Source organism: Stegostoma tigrinum, chromosome 18 (genome assembly GCF_030684315.1).
Source record: "Stegostoma tigrinum isolate sSteTig4 chromosome 18, sSteTig4.hap1, whole genome shotgun sequence".
Lineage (NCBI taxonomy): Eukaryota > Metazoa > Chordata > Chondrichthyes > Orectolobiformes > Stegostomatidae > Stegostoma > Stegostoma tigrinum.
Genome location: NC_081371.1, coordinates 51,327,645 through 51,354,464, shown reverse-complemented (window position 1 = coordinate 51,354,464; position 26,820 = coordinate 51,327,645). Strand labels below are relative to the sequence as shown.

Here is a 26,820-nt window from a genome sequence, read left to right as displayed (position 1 = left end):
AAACAAGATAAAGGGTTTTAGGGAGCAGGTGGGTAATTGGATTTGAAACCAGGATACAATCAGCCGTGGCCATACTAGATGATGGAGCAGGTTCAAAGGGCTGAACTGCCTGCTCCTGCTCCTAATTACGTTCCTATATAATGTGAAGCAAACGATGTAGGGAAGCTCTATTTCATTGAGAATCTGTGGGCCGAAGAAATTCAAGGGTGAATGGGATATCACAGTTACAATGTCCGAGATAGTCAGTGGAAATTGGGAAAGGGAAGGATTCACTAGCACAAAATTTGGAATGAATGACAGACTTCGGTCTTTAGGGCATTGAGCTTAAGGTATGTGTGATCTTTCCAAGATGTTGAATAAATCTGGTTTCACAAGGATAATTTGGGGCAGGGTGAGGGAGCAGAAACAGGACAATTGCTGGAGGTCTTCAACATCCATGTGAAAATTGGCTTTCAAAAAATGCCAGTGAGCAGTAGGTAGATGTCCATAAGACCACAGATATAGGTGCAGCATTAGGCCATTTGGCCCAGAGTCAGCTTCGCCAGATCTGATAATTTATCTCCCTAAAACCACGGACCCCCTTACTAATCAAGAATCTGTCTTAAATATACTCAATGACTTCTGAAGCAATGAGTGCCATAGATTAACCATCCTCTAGCTAAAGCAATTCCTCCTCATCGCAGCTCTAAAGGGTCCTAGTCTCTCCTCCTAACAGAAACATCTTCATATCCAATCTATCCAGACCACACAGCGTTCTGTACGTTTCAAACAGATTCCTTCCCCTCATTCTTCTCAACCGAATACAGTCCCCAACTTTTCAATCACTCCTCATAATAATCCCTTCAACCTCAGGATCATTCTTGTAAACCTCCTCTGGACCCCCTACAAGGTCAGCATATCATCCTTGGGTTTTGGGACTCAAAACTACTCAGTATTCCAAATGGACCTGACCACAGCCTTATATGGCCTTGGAAGTACATCTCTGTTCTTGTATTCTAATCCTCACAACCGTCCTATCCATTGACAAAGCCACGCTGATTCAGCCCTATTTTGCCATGTACTTCCAAGTATTCCACAATGTCATCCTTAACAGTGGACTCTAAAATCTTACCAATAGCTAAGGTCAGACTAACTCGCCAAGAGTTTCCCATCTTCTGCATTCCATCCTGAACAGGGAGGTTACTTTAGTCATTTGCGAGTCCTTTGGTACCTTCCCTGACTCCAACGATTCCTGAAAATAAACACCAATGCCACCAGAACCTCCTAAGCTATCTCCTTCAGAACGTTGGGTTGTAGTCCACCTGGACCAGGTGATATATCCACGTTTAAAACTTTCAACTTCCTCATCAACTTCTCAGTGATGGCCACTACACTTACCTCTGCCCCTGACTCTCGGAGTTCTGGGATGCTGGTGTGAAGACCGAAGCAAAGTACCTAGTCAGTTTCTCCAACATTTCTTTGATCCCCATTACTACTTCTCCAGCCTCACTTTCCAGCAGTCCAAAATCCATTCTTGCCTCTCTCATGTTTATATATTTTTGAAAAAAAACTTAATCTTCTTTTACTCTAGAGATAATGGGAACTGCAGATGCTGGAGATTCCAAGATAATAAAATGTGAGGCTGGATGAACACAGCAGGCCAAGCAGCATCTCATTGTGCTCCTGAGATGCTGCTTGGCCTGCTGTGTTCATCCAGCCTCACATTTTAATCTTCTTTTACTCTAGCCAGCTTACTCTCATAATTCATCTTCTCCCTCTGCTGGTTTTTAAAAGGTTTCCCAACTCTCTGGCTTCCCACTCATCTTCACCACATTCTATGTTTTTTCTTTGATGCAATGCCGTCCCTGACTCATGACAGATGAGAAAGGAAGGAGCGTGCTTGAGATAGATCCACAGAAACCTGAAAGTAACTGCTTTTATTCCCTGTATGAAAATCGCTTCTGAAAAATTTGCATTTACATTCAACTGCTTTTACTCTCAGCATATATCAAATGCTCTCTAATGGGATTTACTGAGAAGTGACAAAGGGCATTAACTTATTTTTGAAAATTACCATTGAAACAAGAATTAACTTGTTGGTTGCTTCAGAATTGTCCCAGAAGTACTTTGCATATAATCTGCTCCATTAGAAATATTCTGGTTGAAATCTCACTCATCAAAACTTTAATCGTCAGCATTTTTACTTATCTCAAAATGATCCTGAGACATGCCAGTTATGACCTTCCACAGTATTGTTCACAGCAAGATTGAGGATACAATGTTTTACTCTAATTGAAGTATTCCGCTACACAGTAAAAAGCATTAACTGGACCATTTTTGCTATTTTCATTGTAGTTAATGTTAATCCTCAGTCTATTTAGGTTTACAACCATTTCACTTTGACCCAAACAAGGAAATAAGTAAGATGTTTACAGGAAGGGCTTGCTAAAGAATTTTAACATCAAGCAATAATGTTATGCACTACCTTTCCCGTTGCAGGTACAGCTGATTTCATTATCCGAGCGACATTGGCAATCGGAAGATAGATGTCCTGTTCCCTATAGGACTCTTTGGAGCCATTTGTGTCATCATGGTCACCAAGCCCCTCATCAGCATCTCCTGCAACAGAAGATTATTACAGAATTACCCAAAAACAAAACGGGTACCAGAAGGTTCGCTGGAAACTGAGTCAAAAAGCCCATTGTGTCCTTAAATAAGCTGTCCAATTAGCTCCACTCCACTGCTGTTTCCTATTATTCTGAAATATCTTCTGTCTCTTTCATAACCTGCTCCATTTTGAAAGATCCTGTTGAAACTACTAGCACTTGTCTTACAGCTGGAGCAAATGTTACTGCGTCAAAAATTCTCACATCCCCTCTGGTTCTCTTGCCAATTATTTTAAATCGGATGTCAGTGGCCTGACTTGTCAACAGGGACACAGTTTTTTTCCCCCCAAGCTACTCGAACAAATCCTTAAGTGTGATCACCCCATTTAAATAAGAGAGAGGACCAGAAATTAGGCCATTTGGCCCATCGAGTCTGCTCAACCATTCAATCATGGCTGATAAGTTCCTCAATCCCATTCTGCTGCTTTCTTCCCGTAACCCTTGATCTCTCCCCTTAAACTTCTCTGTTCAAAGGAGACAATCCCAATTTCTTTAATTGTTGCACAAAACCAGTGTGCATTCTTCCTTGGTAATAATTCAAGTGAATCTCCTCTGCAGCCTCTCTAAGACCTCAATATTCCTTCCACACATTTGATTGGTGCACAAGAATTCCGAACTTGTAACTCTTTGACTGAATGAAGTCTTCCAAAACTAATGTTACTTAGAGCTTACTACATTCATTGGACAGGGAAGTTTCAATCACAGTCTTTTTGCTGGGCACTTAAAAAAATCTTAACCATCTGTGATTAAATCACTGGGCACATGGTAATTTCCTCCTCAAAATGTTCAGTCAGTCTAGCTCTTGAATCTGCATTTAACATGCAGTTCATAAACATTCGGTCTCTCATAGATATATAAACAATACGCGCCCCACAGTAAACTAACCTCGACATTATATTTTGCACAACTTTAAACAGAAGCCATTTCCTGTGCACTGGCCGCACTGTGATGGCATCTGCGTAACTAACAGTTACAGATCCCCAATCTTCACCTTAATCTGCACACTCTTGCCGTTGAGTCAGCAGATTGTGGGGTCACGTCCCACTCCAGTGAATCAAGCTTCGAGGCTAACACTGAGGAGTGGGGAGGTGAAAGGGCACGTGCTATAACTTGTGATTGCGTGGGAAGTTGCACTGTGGGAGGTGGAGGTAGAGGGTGAGGAAATGAAAGACGCAACGGAGGAGTGAACCAGGGTGTCACAGCGGGAACGGTCCCCGCGGAATACTGATGCTACAAGATCAATTCTAGGGAGAAGAACATATGGAAGTGTTTCTAACACCAACCCATACCTTCATGAGACTGTAACACATAGTGACTTCCACTAATGTAGTCACCCGCAATTCCTAACTGTGAAGCATCTGTCGTGGAACTGTCACCATCCATCTGAAAAATTGAGAACTGCGAGTCAGAAACAGTTAAACTAAGCTGTTTTTGAGGTCAATTCATAAAATAAATTCAGGCTTTTGCATGAAAACGAATAGCTGATCTGGTTTATTTGTGCAATAGCATTGTATCCGTGTACCACTTATTTATACAACACAGCTCACCGTTATAATCCAGAATAATACAAAATGTGGACCATTAATGACAATTAGAGTCAAGTGGAATAAGTTTGTTAATAGAAAGACTTGTATTTATGTAGCATTTTCCACAATATCTGTAGATCTACGAAGCAATTTTGAAGTGCAGTTACTGTCATAAAGTAATTGTTACGATTATCAATTTGCACACAGCAAATTCCCACAATCAAAGTGATTACAACCAGATCATCCATTTTTATGGCCTTGTCTGGTGAAATGTGAACTAGGTCAGTGGAGATAACACTTCTGATAGCCCTAATTCAAATACGTAAATATACTTAAAATATCCTTTTGCCTGCAAATCTAAGCATAAGATACAAATCAGGAAACAAATTGACATGTTGTCATGTCATTCTACCAGGTGTTTTAACTTTATGGCTTTGCAGTATGATTTGTACAGCTCAACTAGTGTTCAAAATATGAGCGTGTTTAAAAAAATGACTCAAAAGTACAATAGATACTTTATAAAAGCAATATACTGCCAGATCTGTTCAGCTGTCAAAGTGTTTTGTGTTTGTTGTAGATATTTCATTGTGGAGTTTATAATGAAAGTTTACCGAATCAAGAGCATTCAACTTGCTTTAACTGAATCTACACTCTCTGCATGCTTTAGACAGGAGGAACAGAGGTTATTACACAACAATAAACAGGTATGCAAAGCAGGACAGAAAGCACTAACCGACTCAGGAAAACTGATCAGACAAATATTGATATAAACAAAGGATTTGGAAACAAATTGTTATATACAGGGTTGTGAACGCTAACGGTTTAAACAATGAGTAGATCTAGAGATTCTGAAGAAGGGTCAGACTGTAAACATTAACTCTGCTCTTATCTCATAGATGCTGCCAGACCTGCTGAGTTTTGCCAGTAATTTCTGATTTTGTTTCATTACTCCAGCATCCGCAGTTCTTTACTTTACAGACTGCTTCAGAGTTGTGGCAGTGATAGAAAACTGATCGGAAGTGGTTGCAGAACACACTAAGGTGCACTAGAATGCCTGAGATAAGATACAGTAGCAGAAGGTCAAAATACAAACTATTGATAGACAGTCAACAGGACTGTCCATTTGACAAAAGTGACTCAAGTCTTTGAAATAACCAGTTGTGGCAAATTGCTGTACAATTTCATGCTGATCTTATATCTGAGAGCAAACTACATAGATAAATTGGAAGGAAAGCACTTGTGTTTACCTGTTTCATCATATCTGAAACAACTCAAAGCACTTTACAATCAATAAACAAGTGTTTAAATTGCAGTTACTTATATTGGCTGCCACTAGCAAATAGCAGGGGCCCAGAAACAGAAAATGAGTTGATGGATCAATTGATCTGTTAATGATGGTTTTGGTTGAAGGTGACTATTGACCACAATACTTGCATAGAACATAGAACATTACAGCACAGTACAGGCCCTTCGGTCCTCGATGTTGTGCCAACCTGTCATACCGATCTTAAGCCCATCTAACCTACACTATTCCATGTGCGTCCATATGCTTGTCCAATGACGAATTAAATGTACCTAAAGTTGGCGAATCCACTACCGTTGCACTTTACATAGTTATATGGGATTGAGTACATTCCTTGACAAAAACGTAAACCCGGCCTTGATTTAATATTTCATCTCAAACATGACACCTCTGATAATGCAACACTTCCCCCAGGTCTATGATGAAATGTCAGACCAGGTTATGAGTGATGGTCAAATTCTTTTTCACAAAAAAAAGACAAAAGAAAATGCATGGCATCTAGTGTTCTAAGTGCTGAATCCAGACTTTTAAAATATATTTTTTACACAGATAAATTTCAAAGTGCCCTGCCCTGCTTGGAACAGCTTACGAATAAAGCTAGAAAATTAGGAAGATTCACAAAAGTCGAATAATATGCACGTTAAACATCAAAATCTGCATCAACTAAACTGTATTGAACTCAATACTGGGATTTTCTTCCGTGCCTGCCATCAGGTGAATAAGTTCACTTGCTTGGAAATTGCTTGTGAAGCTTTGTATTGGATCCAGCACAAACTATCCCTATTAATTTGATTAGAAACTAAGTATAAAAATCTATTCTTAAAAGCTGAGTCATTACAAAATTTGTAGCCATTCACTGTGAACTTCACAGCTGTTGACAAGTAGGAAGGACATCACTGGAAGTAGCCCATTTATCCCTGAGCCTGCTCACCCATTTAACTCGATCATTGGTCTCATCTCAGCCTCAAACTCACTTTCCTGCACTCTCCACAACCTGTTAACATTACTCATTAGAAGCTGCATATCACGTATTTCCAAATAGCAAGCATCATCGATGGCTGTAAAACTGTTTTCTAACCTACACAGGATTCAAGGGGCTCTTCAGTGTAGTCAGCATTTTTATGTCTGGACCAGAAGGTACAGTGTGAAGACCCACATGCCCTAGAAGGATTTCAAAATGTTTGAATAAACAATTTTTTTAAAGACCTACTCAGGTTTTGTTTTTAAATTCATTAACAGGATGAGGGTGTCACTGGCCAGGCAGCATTTACTGCCCATCCCTAATTGCCCAGAGAACTGTTCAGAGTCAACCACATTGCTGTGGGTCTGGATTCACACGTAGGCCAGACCAGGTAAGGATGGCAGCTTCCTTCCCTGAAGGACATTAGTGAACCAGATGGGTTTTTCCAACAATCGACAATGGATTCATGGTCTTTATCAGAGTCTTAATTCCAGATATTTTGTTGCATTCAAATTCCACCATCTGCTATGGCAGAACTCGAACCCAGGTCCCCAGAGCATTATCTGGGTCGCTGGATTAACAGCCCAGCAATAACAGCACTAACATATCGCCTCCCCAAGATGATGGATTTCATGGTAGGAATGATGATGACATCATCAGCATTCATTTATATTACTTCCCCGAAGCCAACAACAGGCTTCTAAAGTCCAGCACCGCAGAATGGCATGAAAATCCACAAGTTCCAGTTAGTGATTCTACTCTTCTCCATAGGCTCTGTGGACATTCCTCTCTGGACTGTAATCAAAGGTACCTTAGTGAACAAGTAAGAGTTTCAATTACTTTGTGTCCTTGTAAAATTCCTTGAAACATTGTATCTTGTTGAATGAGGGGCACCCCGTATTTAGAAACAGCATAGGGAGTACGTGCTAGTCTACTACAGTTTACAGTCATAGAAGGAACAAAATCATGCCTTGAGACACACCAACTTGCAGAGGCTTGAAAGGTTTATATTGAAAAAAAAATCAAAGGCTAAGGTGGGCTGGGGGCGGGGGGAACCTGAGAACCTTCAGCCAGTTCTTTTACAAATACTTTAGACTGAAGTCAATATTTTACATGGTGAACATTGATGCCTGGGGAGAATGGCAGATAAGGGACAGGCTATTTAAGACTGCGAGAAGGAGTGTGGTGAACCTGTGGAATTTTCTGGCCCAGAACACAGCTGAGGATCAGTTGCGTTGTGTGTTCAAGACAGAGGTGAGCAGATTTTTACATATTAACAACATAGGGATAGCGAAGTAGATGGGACATGATCCCACTTGAGTGCAGGAACAGGCTCAAGGGGCTTAATTGTGTCATCTGCTCCTATTTCTTATGCTCCAATTGCTCGGCAGGATGCCGAATATCTTTACCGTATTACAAAATGTTGGCACCGCATGTGATTTCTCATTCTTTTCTATTATTATAAAAACATTGTTAAAAAGGCAAATTTTAAGTTCATATACCTTAGTTTTACCTAACCCCACGCAGGTGTCCGAAGAATATTTCATGATTTTTAATATTTAAACAAAGAGTAGGCTTCATTTTTCCTGCTTGCAGCCTGTGAAAATACTCCAATTTGATCATTTTATACCGGCTTCGAGGTGATGTTTGGAAAGGCAAGATTTATGCTTTAGAGATTGCTAGGTCTTTGTCGGCAGATTTTGACATCAGCAGACAGCACTGTGGTTTTGTCAATTCCAAGAAGAGTCATATTGGACTCATAACTAACTGCTTCTCTCTCCATAGATTCTGCCAGATCTGCTGAGTTTCTCCACCACCTTCTGTTTCTCTTCCAATCTCCAGGATTTACAGTGGAGTTTTTATTTTAATTGGTGCTTTACCACTGATCGCACACGCAGTCAATGCCATGAGTTTTGTAGACTGATATCCAAGTGTCAGACTTTCTTTTTACAATTACCCCTTATTTCTACTATGCCAAAGCACTAAAATCTTTTTCCTCCGTCTTCCAACTACAAATTTAAACCGCTCCAACCTTTTTCCTCTTTAGATGCCTTTTTCCACTGATTGCTGTGAACTGGAGTGAATTAAACTGTACAGGTAAACTAGAAGACCATCTGTTTAGGGCTCAGGCTGTTTGTAAAGTGGGTGCCATATCTGACCCAGAGAGGATCTTTCTGCCACATAATCCAGCCACCACCATCCCTGATACGTCATAGCAACACAGGAGCAAAACCATTCAACCCCGTGAGCCTGTTCTGAACGACTGATCATCTCCCTCAACATTGTTTTCCTGAGCTATACCCAAATTCTTTCTCGTCATTAGCATCCATAAACCTTCCAGCCTCCGTCAATGGTTGAATCACTACAACATGTGGAGTCCAGAATTTCAAACACTGACTACCCATCTTCATTTTAATTATAAATGGCTGGGGTCTTACTCTGAAGCTGTGACCCCCACTGCTCCTCACTGCTGCATGCTGCCAACTGCCATCCACCAGACAGCGTCCCCCTCCAAAAAAAAATCAAGTTGGGGGACGTCCTTTCTGCAATCCACCCAGCCGAGCCTTAAGAATTTTGTAATTTTCAGTAAAACACCTCTCACTCTTCTGAATTCTACAACATTACATACCCAGTCTTCTACATTTCTCCTCAATTCAATCCTGCCATCCCAGGAATTAGTCTGGCGAGTCTCCACTACAATCTCTGTGGAGAGCATCTCATTCCTTGCGTAAAAAACCAAACTACACACAATACTGCTGATGCAGTCTCTACAAGGTTGTCGACAATTGAAGACACCTAAACGAAACCTCCTTGAGATAAAGCCCAATATATCATTTGCTTGACTGTTTGCTGCATGTTAGTCTTCCATGACAGATGAACAAGAACACCTAGCTGCTTGTGGACATTAACACTTCTCAATCTCTCACTTTTGGGCCATACATTGCACCTCCACACCTTCCATCAAAGTAAGCAATCTTACTTTGTTCACATCGTCTTCCATCTGTCATATTCTAGTCCACTGACTCAGCCTGTCCGTGCTTCAGCTCATCCGGTACTGCAACTCTCAGTGCATTACCTGCCTCTGGGCTCGGCTATTTCAAGATGCTATGAAAACTTGACATCATTCGAAAGTCGGCTGTTTGTGTCCAAGCCTGCAAAATCCATTAACCTTCACTGTCAATGACCTACACTGTCGCCCAGTTTAACCATGCTTCGATATTAAAATAAATCCTTCCACAGCCTCAGGCTTAATTCCTTAATCTTCTCCCCTGCTAATTAATAAACCCTAGCCCCTCAACCCAGAACAGGTGGGTGGCCGTTCCCTCATTCTGGTTTTGTGAGGAAATCAATTTTAAATGCTCCTGTATTGGAGGCTGTGCCTTCAGCTGTCAAGGTCCTAATAACTGGAACTTGTCCAATTCTAGCCCATAAAAACTCCTCTAACAGAGATAAGGGCTTTATGAAAAGATCATTATGACAGTTGCACGTAGGATGGCACATGGAGCTTGAAAAGACAGTCAGTTTAAATAGATTCTGAAGGAGGAAAACATAAATCATAAAAATAGCAACAAATGATCCCCAGTGGCATTACAGTTAAGAAAATTGTGCATTCTTGCAATAACTGACAACATAGATATAAAGGAAGCTCAACTTTGTTAATGAGCATCCGGTTAAGATAAATGCCATTTTGTCAGATTCACATTAAGCAAATTAATCTTTAATTTAGAAAATAACTCTCAGACAACACAAGTCATTATTTGCATAGTGCAGTAGGCACACTATGATAAACAGCAGAAGCTTCAGAAGTGCCTCTTTGGCAGGAGTGTCTCAAACAATACAATTGCAAGACTCCTGTGCTCTTCTAAAACTGTCAGAGAAGCTGCTACAAAATCCAGGCACTCTCCTCCAGCTGTGTTCGCATCGCTACTCATCTACAACTATCAAAAGAAAGCAGGTGCATCCGATCCATTTCTCTGCAACAACTTACAACACAGAAACAGATCACTCTGCCCAAATTACTCATAGCAGCTCATGCTTTACATTAACCTTCACCCACCCCACTTCAGCTCACCCCAAATATGGACCCTTCCATTTCTTCCTCCTTTATTCGCATCTACACTGGTCACCTCCAACATCCCACATCTTCTCCAACTCTCCAGGGTAAAAAGGTTTTCCTGCATTTCCTGTTTGATTTATAAGTGCCAGTCTTATATTTATGTCAAATGGTCACAAGCTATAGAACAATTCTAACTCAGTTTGATGAAGTATTACTCTCAGAAGCCTTATGACAAAGGAAGCCAGTTGGCCAGTGTATCTGTACCAGCTCCTCAAATCGTTACCTAGAACCTATCTCCCGTTTTCCCCCATATACTTTCACATTATTTTTATCCAAATAATCATCCAATTCCCTACAGAATGCCTCAATTGAACGTGCCTTGACCACACTTTCAGCAGTGAATTCCAGACTCAAATAGTCACTGCATCGAAAAAGGTTTTTGTTTAAAAATCACTCACTTCCCAGAAGTGGACTTAATACTGAGAATTCAGAAGGTGTTTGATGAGGAACCACACATGAGGCTACTTAAGAGTCCATGGTGTTGGAGGTGATATATTGACATGGATAGAGGACCGACCGACCACCAGAAAGCAGATTTCGAATAAGGGGGACATTTTCAGGATAACAACCTGTAAATAATCCCGTAGGGATTAGTGATGGGGCAACAATTATTTACAATATATATTAATGCCTTAGATGAGGAAAGTGAATGCACCATCACAAATGGCACAAAAGCAGGTGGGAAGGCAAGTAGTGAGGTTGACTCAGTCTGCAGAGGGATGTAGACAAGTTAAGCCAGCAACAAAGACTTGCCAGGATGGGGAAATGAAAGATTATGCATTTTGGCAGAAGAATACAGAAGTTGAGTATTATTTAAATAGAGAAAGACTACCAAAATCTACAGCAGGGGTTTAGGAATCCTTGTGCATAAATCACAAATGTCTAACATTCAACTTCAGCAGGTAATAATGAAGGCAAACAGGGTATTGATCTTTATTTCCAAATACAACATAAAAATTGGGAGGTCTCACTAAAACTAGTTTTAACTAGATGAGAGAAACCCGTAAGTTCTTTAGTTAGTAAGAACTGCTAGTTTGATTACTACTTTGAGCTTGAAGGTAAACAGGAAAAAATATTTACAGACTACACACTAAATGGCCAGGAGGTCTACAAATAAATTAAGTAAATGAAATAGAGCTACAAGGCCAGGCAATGTGTTTTACTTGCAAGAATTGGGAGCTGGTTCATCACATTATGGTTCAGAGTGATCACACATGTAGCAGTATTGGTTGCTCAAGGAGCTCCGGCTCAGGGTTGATGAGCTAGCATCTAAACTTTAGACACTATGACACATCAACGAAGGGTGAGGAGTTACCTGGATACTGTTTCAGGAGACAGTCCCAAAGGCTGTGTTGCCTGCCTAGTGCCCAAGTTCAGGATCTCTCATCTGGGCAACCGAGAGTGTGGAAGGGGCAAGATCCAGTTGTCATGGCCCGCGTAGGTACCAAGACAGGTTGGAGGAGGAAAGAGATTAGTGAGGGGATGTGAGCAGCTAGGGGCTAAACTGAACAAGCAGAGCCAAAGATGATAATGTCCAGATTACTACCTGAGCCACAAACTAATTGGCACAGGGATAATAGATTAAAGAGGGAAACAGATTTGAACTCAAGACATTGGCACCAATACTGGGGAAGGTGGGAACTGTTCCGATGGGACAAGCGCCACCTGAATCGTGTTGGGACCAAAGTCCTCACAAATTGCCTAACAAGGGCTTTGAACTAAATAGTAGGGAGGTTTGGTACAGTTGCGTCGAAAAGTGGGTTGACTGTCACCAGAAAATAAAAGTCTCAGAGTGTGAGAAGGTCATATTGTACCAAGAAACTTCAAAAGCAGAGGGAAACTCAATAATAGAACAACTGTGAAGGCTTTGTATCTTACTCGACAATCTAATGGGGCTAATGGCAGACAAGTCCCCTGGCCCTGATGGCTTACATCCTAGGATCTTAAAATATGTAGGTACTGAGATAGAAAATGCATTAGTTGCAATTTTCCAAAATTTAATTAGTTGATTCAGAAGTAATACCAGACGAGTGGAAAATTGCTAACATGACACTCCTATTCAAAAAGGCAGACAGGTAAAAAGCATGTAACCACAGGCTCATTAGGCTAACATCTTTAGTTGGAAAGCTATTGGAATCAATTATTAAAGAAGCAGTTGCAGAACATTTAGAAAACCACAATCTAATCAAGTAGAGTTAAGATGGCTTCATGAAAGGGAAATCATGTCTGACTAATTTATTTATGTCCTCATTTTTCAAGGACCACAATTTCCCCTCCAGTGGTCAAAAATGCCATTGACCGCATGTCTCTCATTTCCCATAACTCATCCCTCACAGCTCCTCCCCGCAATAACAACAAAGACAGAATTCTCCTCATCCTCACGTACCCCTGCCCCCCCACCGGATTCAACGCATCATCCTCCGACACTTCCGCCACCTGCGATCTGACCCCACTACCAAGTTCACTTTTCCCTCCCCACCCTTACCGGCCTTCCAGAGGGACCGCTCTCTCCATGACTCCCTCATCCGCTCCACACTCCCCGCCAGCCCCACCACCCCCGGCACCTTGCCTTGCAATTGCAGGAAATGCGACACCTGCCCCTACACCTCCCACTTCACCCCAATACCAGGCACCATGAAAACATTCTACAGTAAACAGATGTTCACCTGCAACATCTGCTAATGTGGTGTACTGTATCCACTGTTCCCGTTGTGGCCCCCTCTGCATCAGGGAAACCAAGCGGAGGCTTGGAGACCACTTTGTGGAACACCTATGCTTGGTTCATGACAAATGGCTGCACCTCCCAGTTGTGAACCACTTCAACTCCCCCTCTCACTCCTTAGATGAGATGTCCATCCTGGGCTTCCTTCAGTGCCACAACGATGGCACTCAATGGGTGCAGAAACAGCATCTCCTATTTCACTTGGGAACCCTGCAGCCCAATAATCTCAATGTGGACTTCACAAGCTTCAAAATCTCCCCAGCCCCGACCTCATCCCAAAACCAGCCCAGTTCGTCCCCACCTCCTTGACCTGTCCGTCTTCTCTCCAACCTATATGCTCCTCCTCTCTCACTGACCAACCCCCATCCCAGGTCCCTACCTACACTCACCTGTACTGGCTTCATCCCCACCTCCTTGACCTGTCTGTCTTCTCTCCACCTATCTGCTCCTCTGCCCACCTTCCCCTCCCTCATTTCTGAAGAAGGGTCCAGACCCAAAAGGTCAGCCTTCCTGCTCCTCTGATGCTGCTTGGCCTGCTGTATTCATCCAGCTCTACACCTTGTTATCTCAGACTCCAGCATCAGCAGTTCCTACTGTCTGAGTAATTGATTAGTTTTTTTTTGAGAAGTCTCAACTAGAGTGGATAGAGGAGAATTACATGTTATACTTGGACTTCTAGTAGGGGTTCAACAAGAGGTTAGGTTTATGATTCCATTAACAGAGAAAAGCTGCTCACAGCAGCCAAGGAACAGGAGGGTACTTGTGCATGAAACAAAGCTAGCACACGGGTGCAGCAGATAATCAGGAAGACTAGTGGAATGTCAGAGTATAAAACTAGGGAAGTCTTACTGCAACTAGACAAGGTGCTGGTGAGACTACATCTGAAGTACTGTGAGCAGTTCTGGTCCCTTTGTTCAAGGAGAGACAACATTTCATCAGAGGCAGTTCAGAGAAGGTTCACCAGAAGGTTCACCAATCCCTGGTATGGAGGGATTGTCTTATGAGCAAAGGTTAAGCAGGTTGTGAATCGACCCACTGGAGTTTTGAAGGCTGAGTGTTGATCTCATTTAATACATTGGATTCATAAGGGCTTTTCAGGGTAAATGTGGAGAGGATGCTTCCCCTCATAGAAGAGTCCAGGGCCAGAGGGCGTCATAGTGTCAGAATAAAGGGGCACCAATTTAACATTGAAATTAGGAGGAAGTTCTTCATTCAGCGGGTTGAGTGTCTTTGCTACAGAGAGCTGTGGGCTTTCGTCCTTGTGTTTGTGTTTAAGGCTAAGATAATGAATGGTGGTGTTGGCTCGAAGGGCCGAATGGCCTACTCCAGCACCTATTGTCTGTAAGATAGATTCTAGATCAGTCAGGGAATCAAGGATAATGGGGGGAAAGCAGCAGGGAAGTGGACATGAGGAATGGTGGATCAGCCATGATCCCATTGAATAGCACAGCAGACTCAACAGGCCAAATGTTCCTGTTCCTTTGACTTATGCTCTTAAACTGACCTCTCTAATTGCCGGGCTTATTTTTAAACCCTTTCTTGAACAAGGCTGTAACGTTTGCAATGCTCCAGTCATGTGGTACCTCCCCTGTCCAGGGCAGACAAAGATTAAGGTCAGTGTCCTAACGTTTTCCATGCACTTCCTTCAAAATCCTTGGATCCATCTCATCTGGTCTGATGTCTGATCAGCTTTAAGTACCAACAGTCCACACTTCGACCTGGTCAAGTTTGAACACTTCCTACTCTGTCACCACGTCTGGGTAGCATCCTCCTATTTGGTAAAGACAGATGCAAAGTATTCATTCAATACCTCAGCCATGTTCCCTGCTTCCAAATGTAAGTCTCCGTTTTGGTCCCTAATCTTTCTTTAGCCAATCTTCTGCTATTTACATGCCTACAGATGAATTGTGATAAGTGTGGAGCTAGAGGAGCACAGCAGGCCAAGCAGCAGAGGAGAAGGAAAGTTGACATTTTGGGTCAGGGTCCTTCTATGTTGGCCGTTAGTCTCTTCTCTTAATTCCTCTTTGCTTCTATTTTTTAAAAATCCCCCTGCTGATTCTTTAGTATGCCTCTTGGCACTCAATTGAATAGGAAGTTGCTGTTGTTGTTGGAGCTATCTTTTGGCTGAGCGAGGAAAGATGCTAAAGCTCCAATCGGTCTATTCAATGGAAGGGGCACTGGAGGCGAGACAGAGCTAAAGACAGCAAGAGATCGATCTCCCACAATCCCAATCAACATTTTCTCCTCAACGATCTTTGCCACAAACAACAGTTAGCCACCATAATCACATTACTAAAAAAGAATGACTTCTGAGGAAGGGTCACCGGACCTGAAACATTAATTCTTTCTTTTCCTTTCACAGATGTTGCCAGATCTGCTGGGCTTTTCTAGCAACTTTGTTTTTGTTAAACATTGACATTATTGCTGGCTGTAAGACATTGTGTGAAGGAGTACTAAAACCAGCTTACGAAGACGAGAATATGTCAATAGTCATTTATACTCTTTGGGACACTGGGAGGATGGAAAAATCTACTAGCAAAATTTAAATTCCTATTTGTGCTTTTGTCACCTAGCCTACAACATAACACAAATGAAAATTTACAAGTGACCACAAGATCAGTTTCTCTATACATCTGCAACCAAATGCTAGCTGAGTTTTCAGACACATGCACACCACATTCTGTATTTTCCTCAAAACACAGCCTTCCGCTGTACTGAACAAGCTCAGTGATAGTGCTCTCACCTGTTAAAAGCTGCGGCAGAGTCTTGAGCACATTATCTAAGCTGACAAGGGGTTGTGGTACTATAGGACTGTTGGAGACGACTTGTTTCAGAGAATACATTAAAGTAAGACGCCCATCTGTACTTTGGAAGCATCCAAAACATCCCAAGGCCACTTTGAGAAACAGAGGAATTCTCCCTGGTGACCCAGCAAGTATTTACCCCTAAACTAGCATCAGAGAAACACGCTTTTGGAATCCAGAGTGCAAATTGGTTTCTCCATCTGTAGTTTTTCTGGTTATACCCATGCCCACACTCCAAAAGCCAGTCATTGTCTGTAAGGCACGTTGTATGTTTGCAGTAATTGAATAGGCAATATTTTTGACACTTGAATTAAATCGCTTACTGCTGTTACGACAAGTTATTCAATCAGAATATAAACATCCAGGAATTTCCAAGCACAAACACAAAACTGGCAGAATAACAGGTAAAAGTAACCCAATAAGAAAATGCAGCACAAATAAAATATTAACTAGTTCAATTGTCTTCATACAGTCATTTCCATTAACTAAGTAGTTAAAAGCAAAATACTCTGGATGCTGAAAGCCTGAAGTAAAAACATTTAGGTGCTGGAGAAAGTTAACAGGTATGGCAGCATCAGTGGAGAGAAGAACAAGAATTAATGTTGAGACCAATATAACTCTAACAGTGGCAAAGTAGTCACTGGATTTGAAACATTAACATTATTTCTCTGCAGATGCTACCAGACCCGAATTTCTCAAGCACTTTACATATTAAATAATTGCTCAATACCTCTGTTCACAATGAGACCTACTTCCACCAGCTGCTCAGCTTGAAATTTAAGTCACTTGTAAACACTCTTTCCTGGTCAGCGGTAACATTATAACCACCGTGCTATTGACAAGAAATAGTACGCAAAATATTGGCAAGAAAAACATGTGGGGGTGGAAGGGCGAGCATCGGGGGAAAGAGTCTGGTGGTGGGGTGGGGTGGGAAGGGTGTGTGGAGGTAGGGAAGGGCCTGGGCAAGGGGCTGTGGGCAGCCTGATGGCAGAGGGTAGGAATGTGGGTGAGGGGGCAGGAGACAGTGGGAGGGCTGGCAGAGTCGGGGGATAGGGGGAAGACTGCAGTGGGGTGAAAGGGGGAGACTGTTTGGGAGGTGGGGGGTAGGGGGAGACTTGTGCAGGTAATGTGAAAGGGACAGACTGTGCAGGGGGTGGGGGTAGGGGGAGACTGTGTGCAGGGGGTGGGACACTGTGTGGGGGGTAGGGGTAGGGGCAGGGGCACAGGGGGGGGATGAATGGGGAAGACTGTGTGCAGGGGGGTGAAGACTATGTGGGGAGTGGGGGGGGGGAGAGATTTTTTGGGGGTGGGGGAGACTGTGTGGGGGGGATGGGGACAGGGGGAGACTGTGCGGGCAGGGCAGGGGGTGAAAGGGGGAGACTGTGTGCGGGGGGTGGGGACAGGGGGAGACTGTGCGGGCAGGGCAGGGGGAGACTGTGTGCGGGGGGTGGGGACAGGGGGAGACTGTGCGGGCAGGGCAGGGGTGAAAGGAGGAGACTGTGCGGGGGTGGGGTGAAAGGGGAGATGGTTGAGGTGAGGGTCTGTACTGCCCGGCCACCCCCGTGTCCCACAGCAGTGACACCCACCCCCCGGGGGGGGGGGGGGGGAGGAGGAGGAGGAGGAAGGGGGTGCTGTGAAGGTGATGTTTCACGAACAAAGGCCCCATGAACGGGGGGGGGGGGGGGGGACAGGCTGCAGCCCCGCGGGCGGAGCAGGTTCTAAAGGCGGCGGCGGCGGGGAAGGCCGAGGCCTCGGGCTCAGAGTGCACCTCCAGGCCGACAAGCTGCAGGCGGCTCGGAGCCGGGTTAGCGGGCGGGGAGCTACAGCAATCGGTAGCGATCATTGGCCGAGCCGGGGACAAACCTTATTGAAGCGCTGCCGGAGCCCTGGTTGGTTAGTTGGAGAGGCGGCTGTGGTTGGACAAAATGGCTGCGAAGGAGCCAGTCCCAGCGCGGAGCTGCACTTCCAGGATCCACCGCTCCTCCCGCCGCCACCGCTACCCCGGCCATTCCGGCTCCACCCCACCACCCAACCCCTTCCCCCGCCCCACCCACCAACCTCCTCACCGCGGAGCTCCGCCTCCAGGACACTCACTGCCTTCGGCCACTTCGGAGTCTCACCTCGGAGCTCCGCTTCCAGGACCCTCACTGTCTTCCGCACCATCGGACCCTCAACGCGGAGCTCCGCCCCTAGGACACTCACTGCCTTTACCTCCCCTATCCCCCCACACGCCCCCTCCCATCAGATCCTCAGCGCGGAGTTCTGCCTCCAGGCCTTCCATTCCTTTACTCCCGTAAGACCCTCACCGCGGAGCCCCGTCTCTATGGCACCCTCCTCCCCCAACGCCTCCATCGTCCCAGCTCGGAGCTATAGATTTGTCGTCATTGCCCCAGCTCGGAGCTGTAGACTCCCAGCTTCATTTTACATTATCCTCTGTGCCCCCCATCTTGGACCTTCAGTCATGGCCCACCCTCTGTGTCCCCAGCTCGGAGATTCAATCATGGCCCACTGTCTGTGTCCCCAGCTCGGAGATTCAGTCATGGCCCACCCTCTGCGTCCCCAGCTCAGAGATTCAGTCTTGGACCATCCTCTGCATCCCCATGTCCCCAGCTTGGAGCTTCAGTCTTGGACCATCCTCTGTGTCACCAGCTCGGAGATTCAATCTTGGATCACCCTCTATGTCCCCAGCATGGAGATTCAATCATGGCCCACCGTCTGTGTCCCCAGCTCGGAGATTCAGTCTTGGACCATCCTCTGTGTCCCCATGGCCCCAGCTCGGAGCTTCAGTCTTGGACCATCCTCTGTGTCCCCATGGCCCAGCTTGGAGCTTCAGTCTTGGATCACCCTCTACGTCCCCAGCTCGGAGCTTCGGTTTTGGAACACCCTCTGTGTCCCCAGCTCAGAGCTTCAATCATGGCCCACCGTCCGTGTCCCCAGCTTGGAGGTTCAGTCTTGGACCATCCTCTGCGTCCCCGCATCCCCATGTCCCCAGCTTGGAGCTTCAGTCTTGAACCATCCTCTGTGTGCCCATATCCTCAGCTCAGAGCTTCAGTCATGGCCCACCCTCTGTGTCCCCAGCTCAGAGATTCAGTCTTGGATTACTCTCTGTGTCCCCAGCTCGGAGGTTCAGTCTTGGACCATCCTCTGTGTCCCCATGTCCCCGGCTGGAAGCTTCAGTCTTGGACCATCCTCTGTGTCCCCATGTCTCCAGTTTGGAGATTCAGTCTTGCACCACCCTGTGTGTCCTCAGCTCGGATCTTCAGTCTTGAACCACCCTTGTGTCCCCAGATCGGACCTTCAGTCATGGCCCACCCTCTGTGTCCCCAACTCAGAGATTCGGTCTTGGAACATCCTCTGCGTCCCCATGTCCCCAACTTGGAGCTTCAGTTTTGGACCATCCTCTGTGACCCCATATCCCCAGCTTGGAGATTCAGTCTTGGACCGTTCTCTGTGTCCCCATGTCTCCAGCTCGGACACTCAGTCTTGCACCATCCTATGTGTCCCCAGCTCGGAGCTTCAGTCATGGACCACTCTCTGTATCCCCAGCTCAGTGATTCAGTCTTGGATTACCCTCTGTGTCCCCAGCTCGGAGCTTCTGTCTTGGACCATCCTGTGTCCCCATGTCCCCAGCTCGGAGATTCTGTCTTGGACCACCCTCTGTGTCCCCATGTCCCCAGCTTGGAGCTTCAGTCTTGGACCTTACTCTGCATACCCTTGTCCCCAACTTGGAGTTTCGGTCTTGGGCCACCCTCTGTGTCCCCATGTCCCCAGCTTGGAGCTTCAGTCTTGGACCTTACTCTGCGTACCCTTGTCCCCAACTTGGAGTTTCGGTCTTGGGCCACCCTCTGTGTCCCCATGTCCCCAGCTTTGAGCTTCAGTCTTGGACCATCCTCTGCGTCCCCTTGTCCCCAACTTGGAGCTTCAGTCTTGGGCAGCGTCTGTGCCCCATGTTGCAGTTTTCAGCTAAGACTACTGCCTACAATTTTCCAAACACTGTTTAGTTGCTCAGGCTGAAACCCCCCCTCCTCCCCATTTTCAAGCTCCCATTGGCCAATTTAGGAATTTCATGCAGACCAGGTTGGTCAATTCAGTGCTGTACTGAGGGAGTGCAGTCCAGTTGGAAAGATTGTTTTTCAGATACAGTGTTAAGCTGAATCTCTATCTGCTCTCTTCTGTGGACATAAAAATGCCACGGTCTATTTGAAAAGTAGAAGAGCTGGCTAGTAGAAGTCCTGGCTAGTATCTTGCCTCAACTAGTATCACTATACAAATTAAGAGCTGGAATAATTCATCCCACAGGGTCATGTTTCAAAACCTCTTGGTTTTCCAACCTCCAACAGGTAAGGCCTATCCAACATTTCCCCAACAAACAACCTGTTCAATTCAGGGGTTCTTTAAAACCGTACCCGTCCTTAAATAAGGAGACCAATACAGTACGCAGTGCCCCAGAATTGGTCTCAATAATCACTGGTATAACTGTAGCGTAATCACTTGTGTATATATTTCCCCTCACAATAAACAATAACTGGGCTGAGAAGTGGCAGTTGGAGTTTAACCCTGAAAAGTGTGAGGTGATTCATTTTGGAAGGTCAAACTTGAAAGCAGAATACAGGGTTAATGGAAAGATTCTTGGCAGTGTGGAGGAGCAGAGGGATCTTGGGGTTCATGTCCACAGTTCCTTAAAAGCTGCCACCCAGGTGGATAGAGTTGTTAAGACAGTGTATGGTGTGTTGGCCTTCATTTAGAGGGATTGAATTCAAGAATGTGAAGTTATGCTCCAGTTATACAAAAGCCTGGTTCAGCCACTGGAGTCTTGTGTCCCATTCTGGTCGCCTCATTACAAGAAAGATGTGGAAGCATTGGAAAAGGTGCAGAGGAGATTTACCAGTATGTTGCCTGGAATGGAGGGAAGGTCTTACGAGGAAAGGTTGAGAGAGCTAGGGCTTTTCTCTTTAGAACAACAAAGGATGAGAGGTGACTTGATAGAGGTGTACAAAATGATCAGAGGTATAGATAGAGTGAACAGACAGAGACTTTTTCCTAGGATGGAGGTAGCTATTACGAGGGGCATAGTGTTAAAGTGAGTGAAGGTAAATATAGGAGAGATGTCAGAGGTAGGTTCTTTTCTCAGAGAGTGGTAGGGGTGTGGAATGCATTGCCAAAGTGGGTAGTGGAGTTGGCCTCATTGGGGGCATTTAAGCGGCTATTGGGTAGGCATATGGATGATTGTATAAGGTAAGGGTGGAGCTTAGATAAACCTTAGAATTAGGGTAAAAGTTCGGCACAACATCGTGGGCCAAAGGGCCTGTATGGTGCTGTACTGTTTTATGTTCTAAACCTTCTGTTAGCTTTCTTCCTTACTTGCTGTACCATTATATTAACATTTTGTGACCTATGCCTTGGGATACCCAGATTTCTCTCTGCATCTCAGAGCTCTACAATTTCTGACCATTTAGGTAATAAACTTTTTTGTTCTTCCTGCCAAGATGAATAATTTCACATTTTCCCAAATTACACTTCCATTTTCCAGACCTTCACCACACATTTAACCTACCTCATTCCTTTGTAGCCTCCTTACGTCCTCTTCATAACTTGCCTTCCTGTTTAGAGACAATACAGTGTGGAGCTAGAGGAACACAGCAGGCCAGGCAGCATCAGAGGAGCAGGAAAGTTGACATTTTGGGTTGGGACCCTTCATTTCTGACTCCAGCATCTGCAGCTCTTGCTATCTCTCGCTTTTCTATTTAACTTTGTATCTAAAACAAATAGAGTCATAGAGCATGAAAGCAGACCCTTTGGTCAAACTAGTCTACACTGACCATGTTCCCAAAGTAACCTTGCCCACCTGTCAGCACTTGGCCCAAATCCCTCCAAACCTTTCCGATTCAGTACTTAACCAAATGTCTTTTAAACATTATAACTATACCTGCAACGCTTCCTCTGGCAGCTCATTCCACACACTGACCACTCACTGTGTTAAAAACAAAGTCGCTCTAATGTCCTTTTTAAATCTTTCTCCTCTCACCTTAAAAATGTGCCCCCTCTTTGAAAACTCCCCACCTTAGGGTAAATTCCCTTGCCATTCATCTTATCTATGCCCCTTATGATTTTATGAACTTCTATGAGGTCAATCCTCAACCTCCTACAATCCAACCTATTTTTATAACTCAGACCCTCTATTCCAAGCAACATCTTGGTTCCTCTTTTCTGAACCATCTCCAGTTTAATGCTTTCCTTCCTATAACAGGACAACCAGGTGGTCTAGTGGTTAGGATTCGGCACTTTCACTGCCACAGTCCGGGTTCATTTCCTGGTCAGGGAATGCAAGTTCTGCTCTACTGTTTGGGGCGACGCGGTGGCTCAGTGGTTAGCACTGCTGCCTCACATCACCAGGGACCCGGGTTTGATTCCACCTTCGGACGACTGTCTGCGTGGAGTTTGCACATTCTCCCCGTGTCTGCGCAGGTTTCCTCCAGGTGCTCCAGTTTCCTTCCACAGTCCGAAGATGTGCAGTCTTCTTCAATATGCCAAAAGCTAAAAGAAAAATTCTGGCTCTGCGGGAACTTGACACCACTCATTCAGGTTGCGTCTATTGTTCCAACTTTTCTTTTGAAAAACCAAAGGCTGCTGAGATGCTGCTTGGCCTGCTGTGTTCATTTCAGCTTCACACTTTGTTATCTTGGATTCTCCAGCATCTGCAGTTCCCATTATTTCTGGCTCAGTGATGCCTGCCTCTTTGTGGAGACGTGGAACAGTACCTTTTCCATTGTTACACTGGCATCATCCCTTGCCTCTTCCTCCGCGACATCGATGACTGTATTAACGCTGCCTTGTGCTCCCACTGGGAGTTCAAAGTTACTAACACCTTTCACCCCAACCTCAAATTCACCTGGACCATCTCTGATACCTCCCTCCCTTCCTGAACCTCTCTGTCTCCATCTCTGATAACCATCTCAGCACCAATGTCTACTTCAAACCCACTGATTCGCATCAGCTGCCTGAACTATAAGGTTTTAGAGTAGATTTGTAGCTTGGGTTGTGGATGTTGAGGTTGGTTGGCTCACCGAGCTGGTTCATTGTTCTGCAGACGTTTCATTACTGTGCTGGGTAACATCCTCAGTGCAACCTCCGATGAAGCATCGGTGTGTTTTCCCACTTGGTTTTTAAACTATGGGGTCCATTGAGCCAGATTACCTCACTTCCGGTTTTCCTGTGCAAAGGAGTTTATATGGGGGGTTGAGTTCTATGTGTTTATTGATGGCTTTCTTCGTGGAGTGCCAGGCTTCTCTGCTTTGCTTATCTCAGGATCTTGGTGTTGTCCCAGCAGAATTGTGGTTCTCCTTATCCAGGTGGATAGACATGAGTGAGTACTACACCTGCCTCTACACCATCCCTCCCATCTCCATCCAAGGCCCAAAACAAACTTACCATTCCCAACAGGGGTTCACCTGTACATTCTCCAAACCTAGTCTACTGTATCCATTGCTCCCAACATCCTAAGCTAATGGTAAGATTCTTAGTAGTGTAGATGAACAGAGATATCTCGGTGTCCGTGTACACAGATCATTGAAAGTTGCCACCCAGGTTGACAGGGCTGTTAAGAAGGCATACAGTGTTTTAGCTTTTATTAATAGAGGGATCGAGTTCCAGAACCAAGAGGTTATGCTGCAGCTGTACAAATCTCTGGTGCGGCCGCACTTGGAGTATTGTGTACAGTTCTGGTCACCGCATTATGAGGAGGATGTGGAAGCTTTGGAAAGGGTGCAGAGGAGATTTACTAGGATGTTGCCTGGTATGGAGGGAAGGTCTTACGAGGAAAGGCTGAGGGACTTGAGGCTGTTTTCATTAGAGAGAAGAAGGTTGAGAGGTGACTTAATTGAAACATATAAAATAATCAGAGGGTTAGATAGGGTGGATAGGGAGAGCCTTTTTCCTAGGATGGTGACGGCGAGCACAAGGGGGCATAGCTTTAAATTGAGGGGTGAAAGATATAGGACAGATGTCAGAGGTAGTTTCTTTACTCAGAGAGTAGTAAGGGAATGGAACGCTTTGCCTGCAACGGTAGTAGATTTGCCAACTTAAGACATTGGATGAGCATATGGACATACATAGAAGAGTGTAGGTTAGATGTACTTCAGATTGGTATGATAGGTCGGCACAACCGAGAGCCAAAGGGCCTGTACTGTGCTGTAATGTTCTAAGTTCTATGTAACATAGTTTCTACTACATCGGTGAGTCCGAGCTTAGACTCAGGGACCATTTTGTGGAGCATCTGTGCTCTGTACATGACAAACAACACCACCACCTTCAGGTTGCTAACCATTTTAACTCCCCCTACCACTCCCTTGATGACATGTCCATCCTGGGCCTCCTCCAGTGTCACAGTGACATCACATGCAAACTGGAGGAGCAACACTTCACGTTTCGCCTCAGGAGCCTACAGCCCAATGGTTTGAACATAGAATTCACCAGCTTTAAAATATCCCCACCCCACGTCCAACCGTCCCTCTCAGCCCCACCTCCTTGATGTGTCCATCCTCCTCCACACCGATCTACTCGAGCTCTCCCACTGACCAATCCCCACCATCTCTACCTGTATCCACCTATCGCCATCCCACTACCTTCCCCCAGCCCGACCTTTCCTCCCTCCGATTATTTCCTACCTCCCTTCCCCCTCCCCAGTTCTGAGTCAGGGTCCCAACCCAAAATGTTGACTTTTCTGCTCCTCTGATGCTACCTGGCCTGCTGCGTTCCTCCAGTTCCACACTGTGCTGACTCTGACTCCAGCATCTGCAGTTCTTGCTATCCCTAAGGCCTCACAAGCTGTTTATTGGCTTTTCAACCAGACAGCTCGACGCCTCTATCTTAAAACCTCTCTTTAAAAAAAGAACAGAATAACCTCTTAAAACCTTAGCATCATCAAAAGAAGCAGACAAAGGGATTGCTATTGATAAGCTGGGAGAGAGAGAGAGAGAAATGCAGAAGTGCTAGCTGAAGGTGTGCAGGGCTGGGAGACTAAGAAGGTGGGAAGCTGTGGAAGAGCTGAGTTCTGTGCCAGACCTGGAAAAACAGCCTGACATTAGGGGTGGGGTCACGATCCTGGGGAGACAGGCGGAAATTTTGGGGAGTTGGCTCTCAGGCTCTGCTAGGTAGAAGTCAGACAACAACTGCAGGACTCTGATCAGCAGCTTTGATAACAAGCTGAGGATTGGACTTGAAGGAACAAAGTGAAGCAGGTTCAGGAGGAGACAGGGTAGAGCCAAGCAGAGAAATGCAGGTGGCTGATGTCATGCCAGATTTCCAGCTTCTGCAGTATTTTATTTTTATACTTTGACAGAAGAGTTCACAGAAATAATGTACCTATGTTTATTTGAACAAGACCAATACACTTCAAATATCACTTTTTAACCTTTTCTAGTTTGTATTTTCATAAAATGATAGATGACTGTCTTTAAGCGCCATTCCTCACAATGCCACAAATGGAGAGTTTTGCCAATTTGAAATAAAAGCCAAATACTGCAGATGCTTTAAATCTGAAACACACACAGACAATGCTGGAGAAATTCAGCAGCATCTGCAGACAGAGTTAACGTTTTGAGTCTGGTGTGACACTCCTTCAGAACTCTCAGCCATTCAGTAATTTGCTGATTTTCGGTGGTTCGGATCACCCTCAGATCCCTGGTTCTAGACACTGGACTTATTTAGGGAATATGAAATGAAGAAAGCACTAGATAGAGCTACAGGGCAAAAGGATCTCTGCGTTTATTTAAATAAAAAATGTAAGTATAGTACAAGAAATACAGGTAAAAGCAATAAAACAGTGAAATTAACATTATCAATTACAGAGGACAACAATTAAATACACTATTAAATTAAACACAGATTAAACACTATTAGAAGCTAAACAGCAGTGTTGATCACAGAAACTTTGATCAGGCATCCTATGCTTTGGGTGTCATGCACTGTTACCACTCTCCTTCCCTTCCCTGCAAGTTAGGTTGGAAACTTTGGGGTCTCAGGAGTTTAAGCTCACCAGTGGGGACATCGTGATTTTGAAATACAGCTGGCTGTCAAGGTTCTTGCTGTTGATTTTCTTGATGTCTGTAAGCTGCTGTTTGGATTGCGCTTGGTTAGCGTCCCCTCTCTCAGATGTCCTTTGTTGCAATGATGCCCTTAGTTTGGCTTCCCGATACAGCTTCTTTGTTTGGCCTTTGTGGTTTTTGGTTCCGAAGCTGCTTGTTGGGGCTGGAAGCCTGAGGGGAAGCTGTTTCTGCAGGAGCTGGTTGTAAAAGGCTCTTTCCTGGGTGAGATAATGTCAATCTTTTTATGATCTCAAATGTGGCCTTGAATAGGGTCTAGCACCTCACTGGAAAAACCAAAAGAACTGTGGATGCTGTAAGTCAGAAACAAAAACAGAAATTGCTGGAAAAGCTCAGCAGATCTGGCAGCATCTGTGGGCAGAAGTTACAGTTAATGTTTTGGGTCCAGTGACTTTTCCTCGGAGGCATATCTATCCTGAGATAAGGGGCCCACAATTTCTCAAAATATTCCAAATGTGGGCTGACCAGAACCTCATGCACACTTACTAGTACATCTTTGCTCTTGTACTCTAGCTGTCTTGAAAAGAATGCTAACATTGCATTTGTCATCCTAACAACCAACTGAACCTGCATGTTAACCTTAAATGAATCTGGAATAGGACTCCCACATTTATGTACTTTAGGTTTGACACCTTTCACCAT

General features: G+C 44.8%; 1 protein-coding gene across 2 annotated transcripts in view; it reads right to left on the bottom strand.

Annotated features, from left to right (window-relative positions):
• The window catches only part of LOC125461157 (nuclear transcription factor Y subunit beta-like), a 29,558-nt gene extending 11,476 nt beyond the window's left edge, over window positions 1–18,082 (bottom strand). The window contains exons 1-3 of one of the 2 annotated variants that reach the window (XM_048549624.2): window positions 17,942–18,082; window positions 3,935–4,028; window positions 2,465–2,598 (exon numbers count right to left, since the gene is read on the bottom strand). In XM_048549624.2, the coding sequence (XP_048405581.1) occupies window positions 2,465–2,598; window positions 3,935–4,028 (228 nt within the window). In that variant the 5' untranslated portion in view covers window positions 17,942–18,082. Of the gene's footprint in view, window positions 1–2,464; window positions 2,599–3,934; window positions 4,029–16,808; window positions 17,127–17,941 lie in introns of those variants that run through there. The other variant, XM_048549625.2, reaches the window with a different exon arrangement.
• Window positions 18,083–26,820: the final 8,738 nt, after the last annotated feature.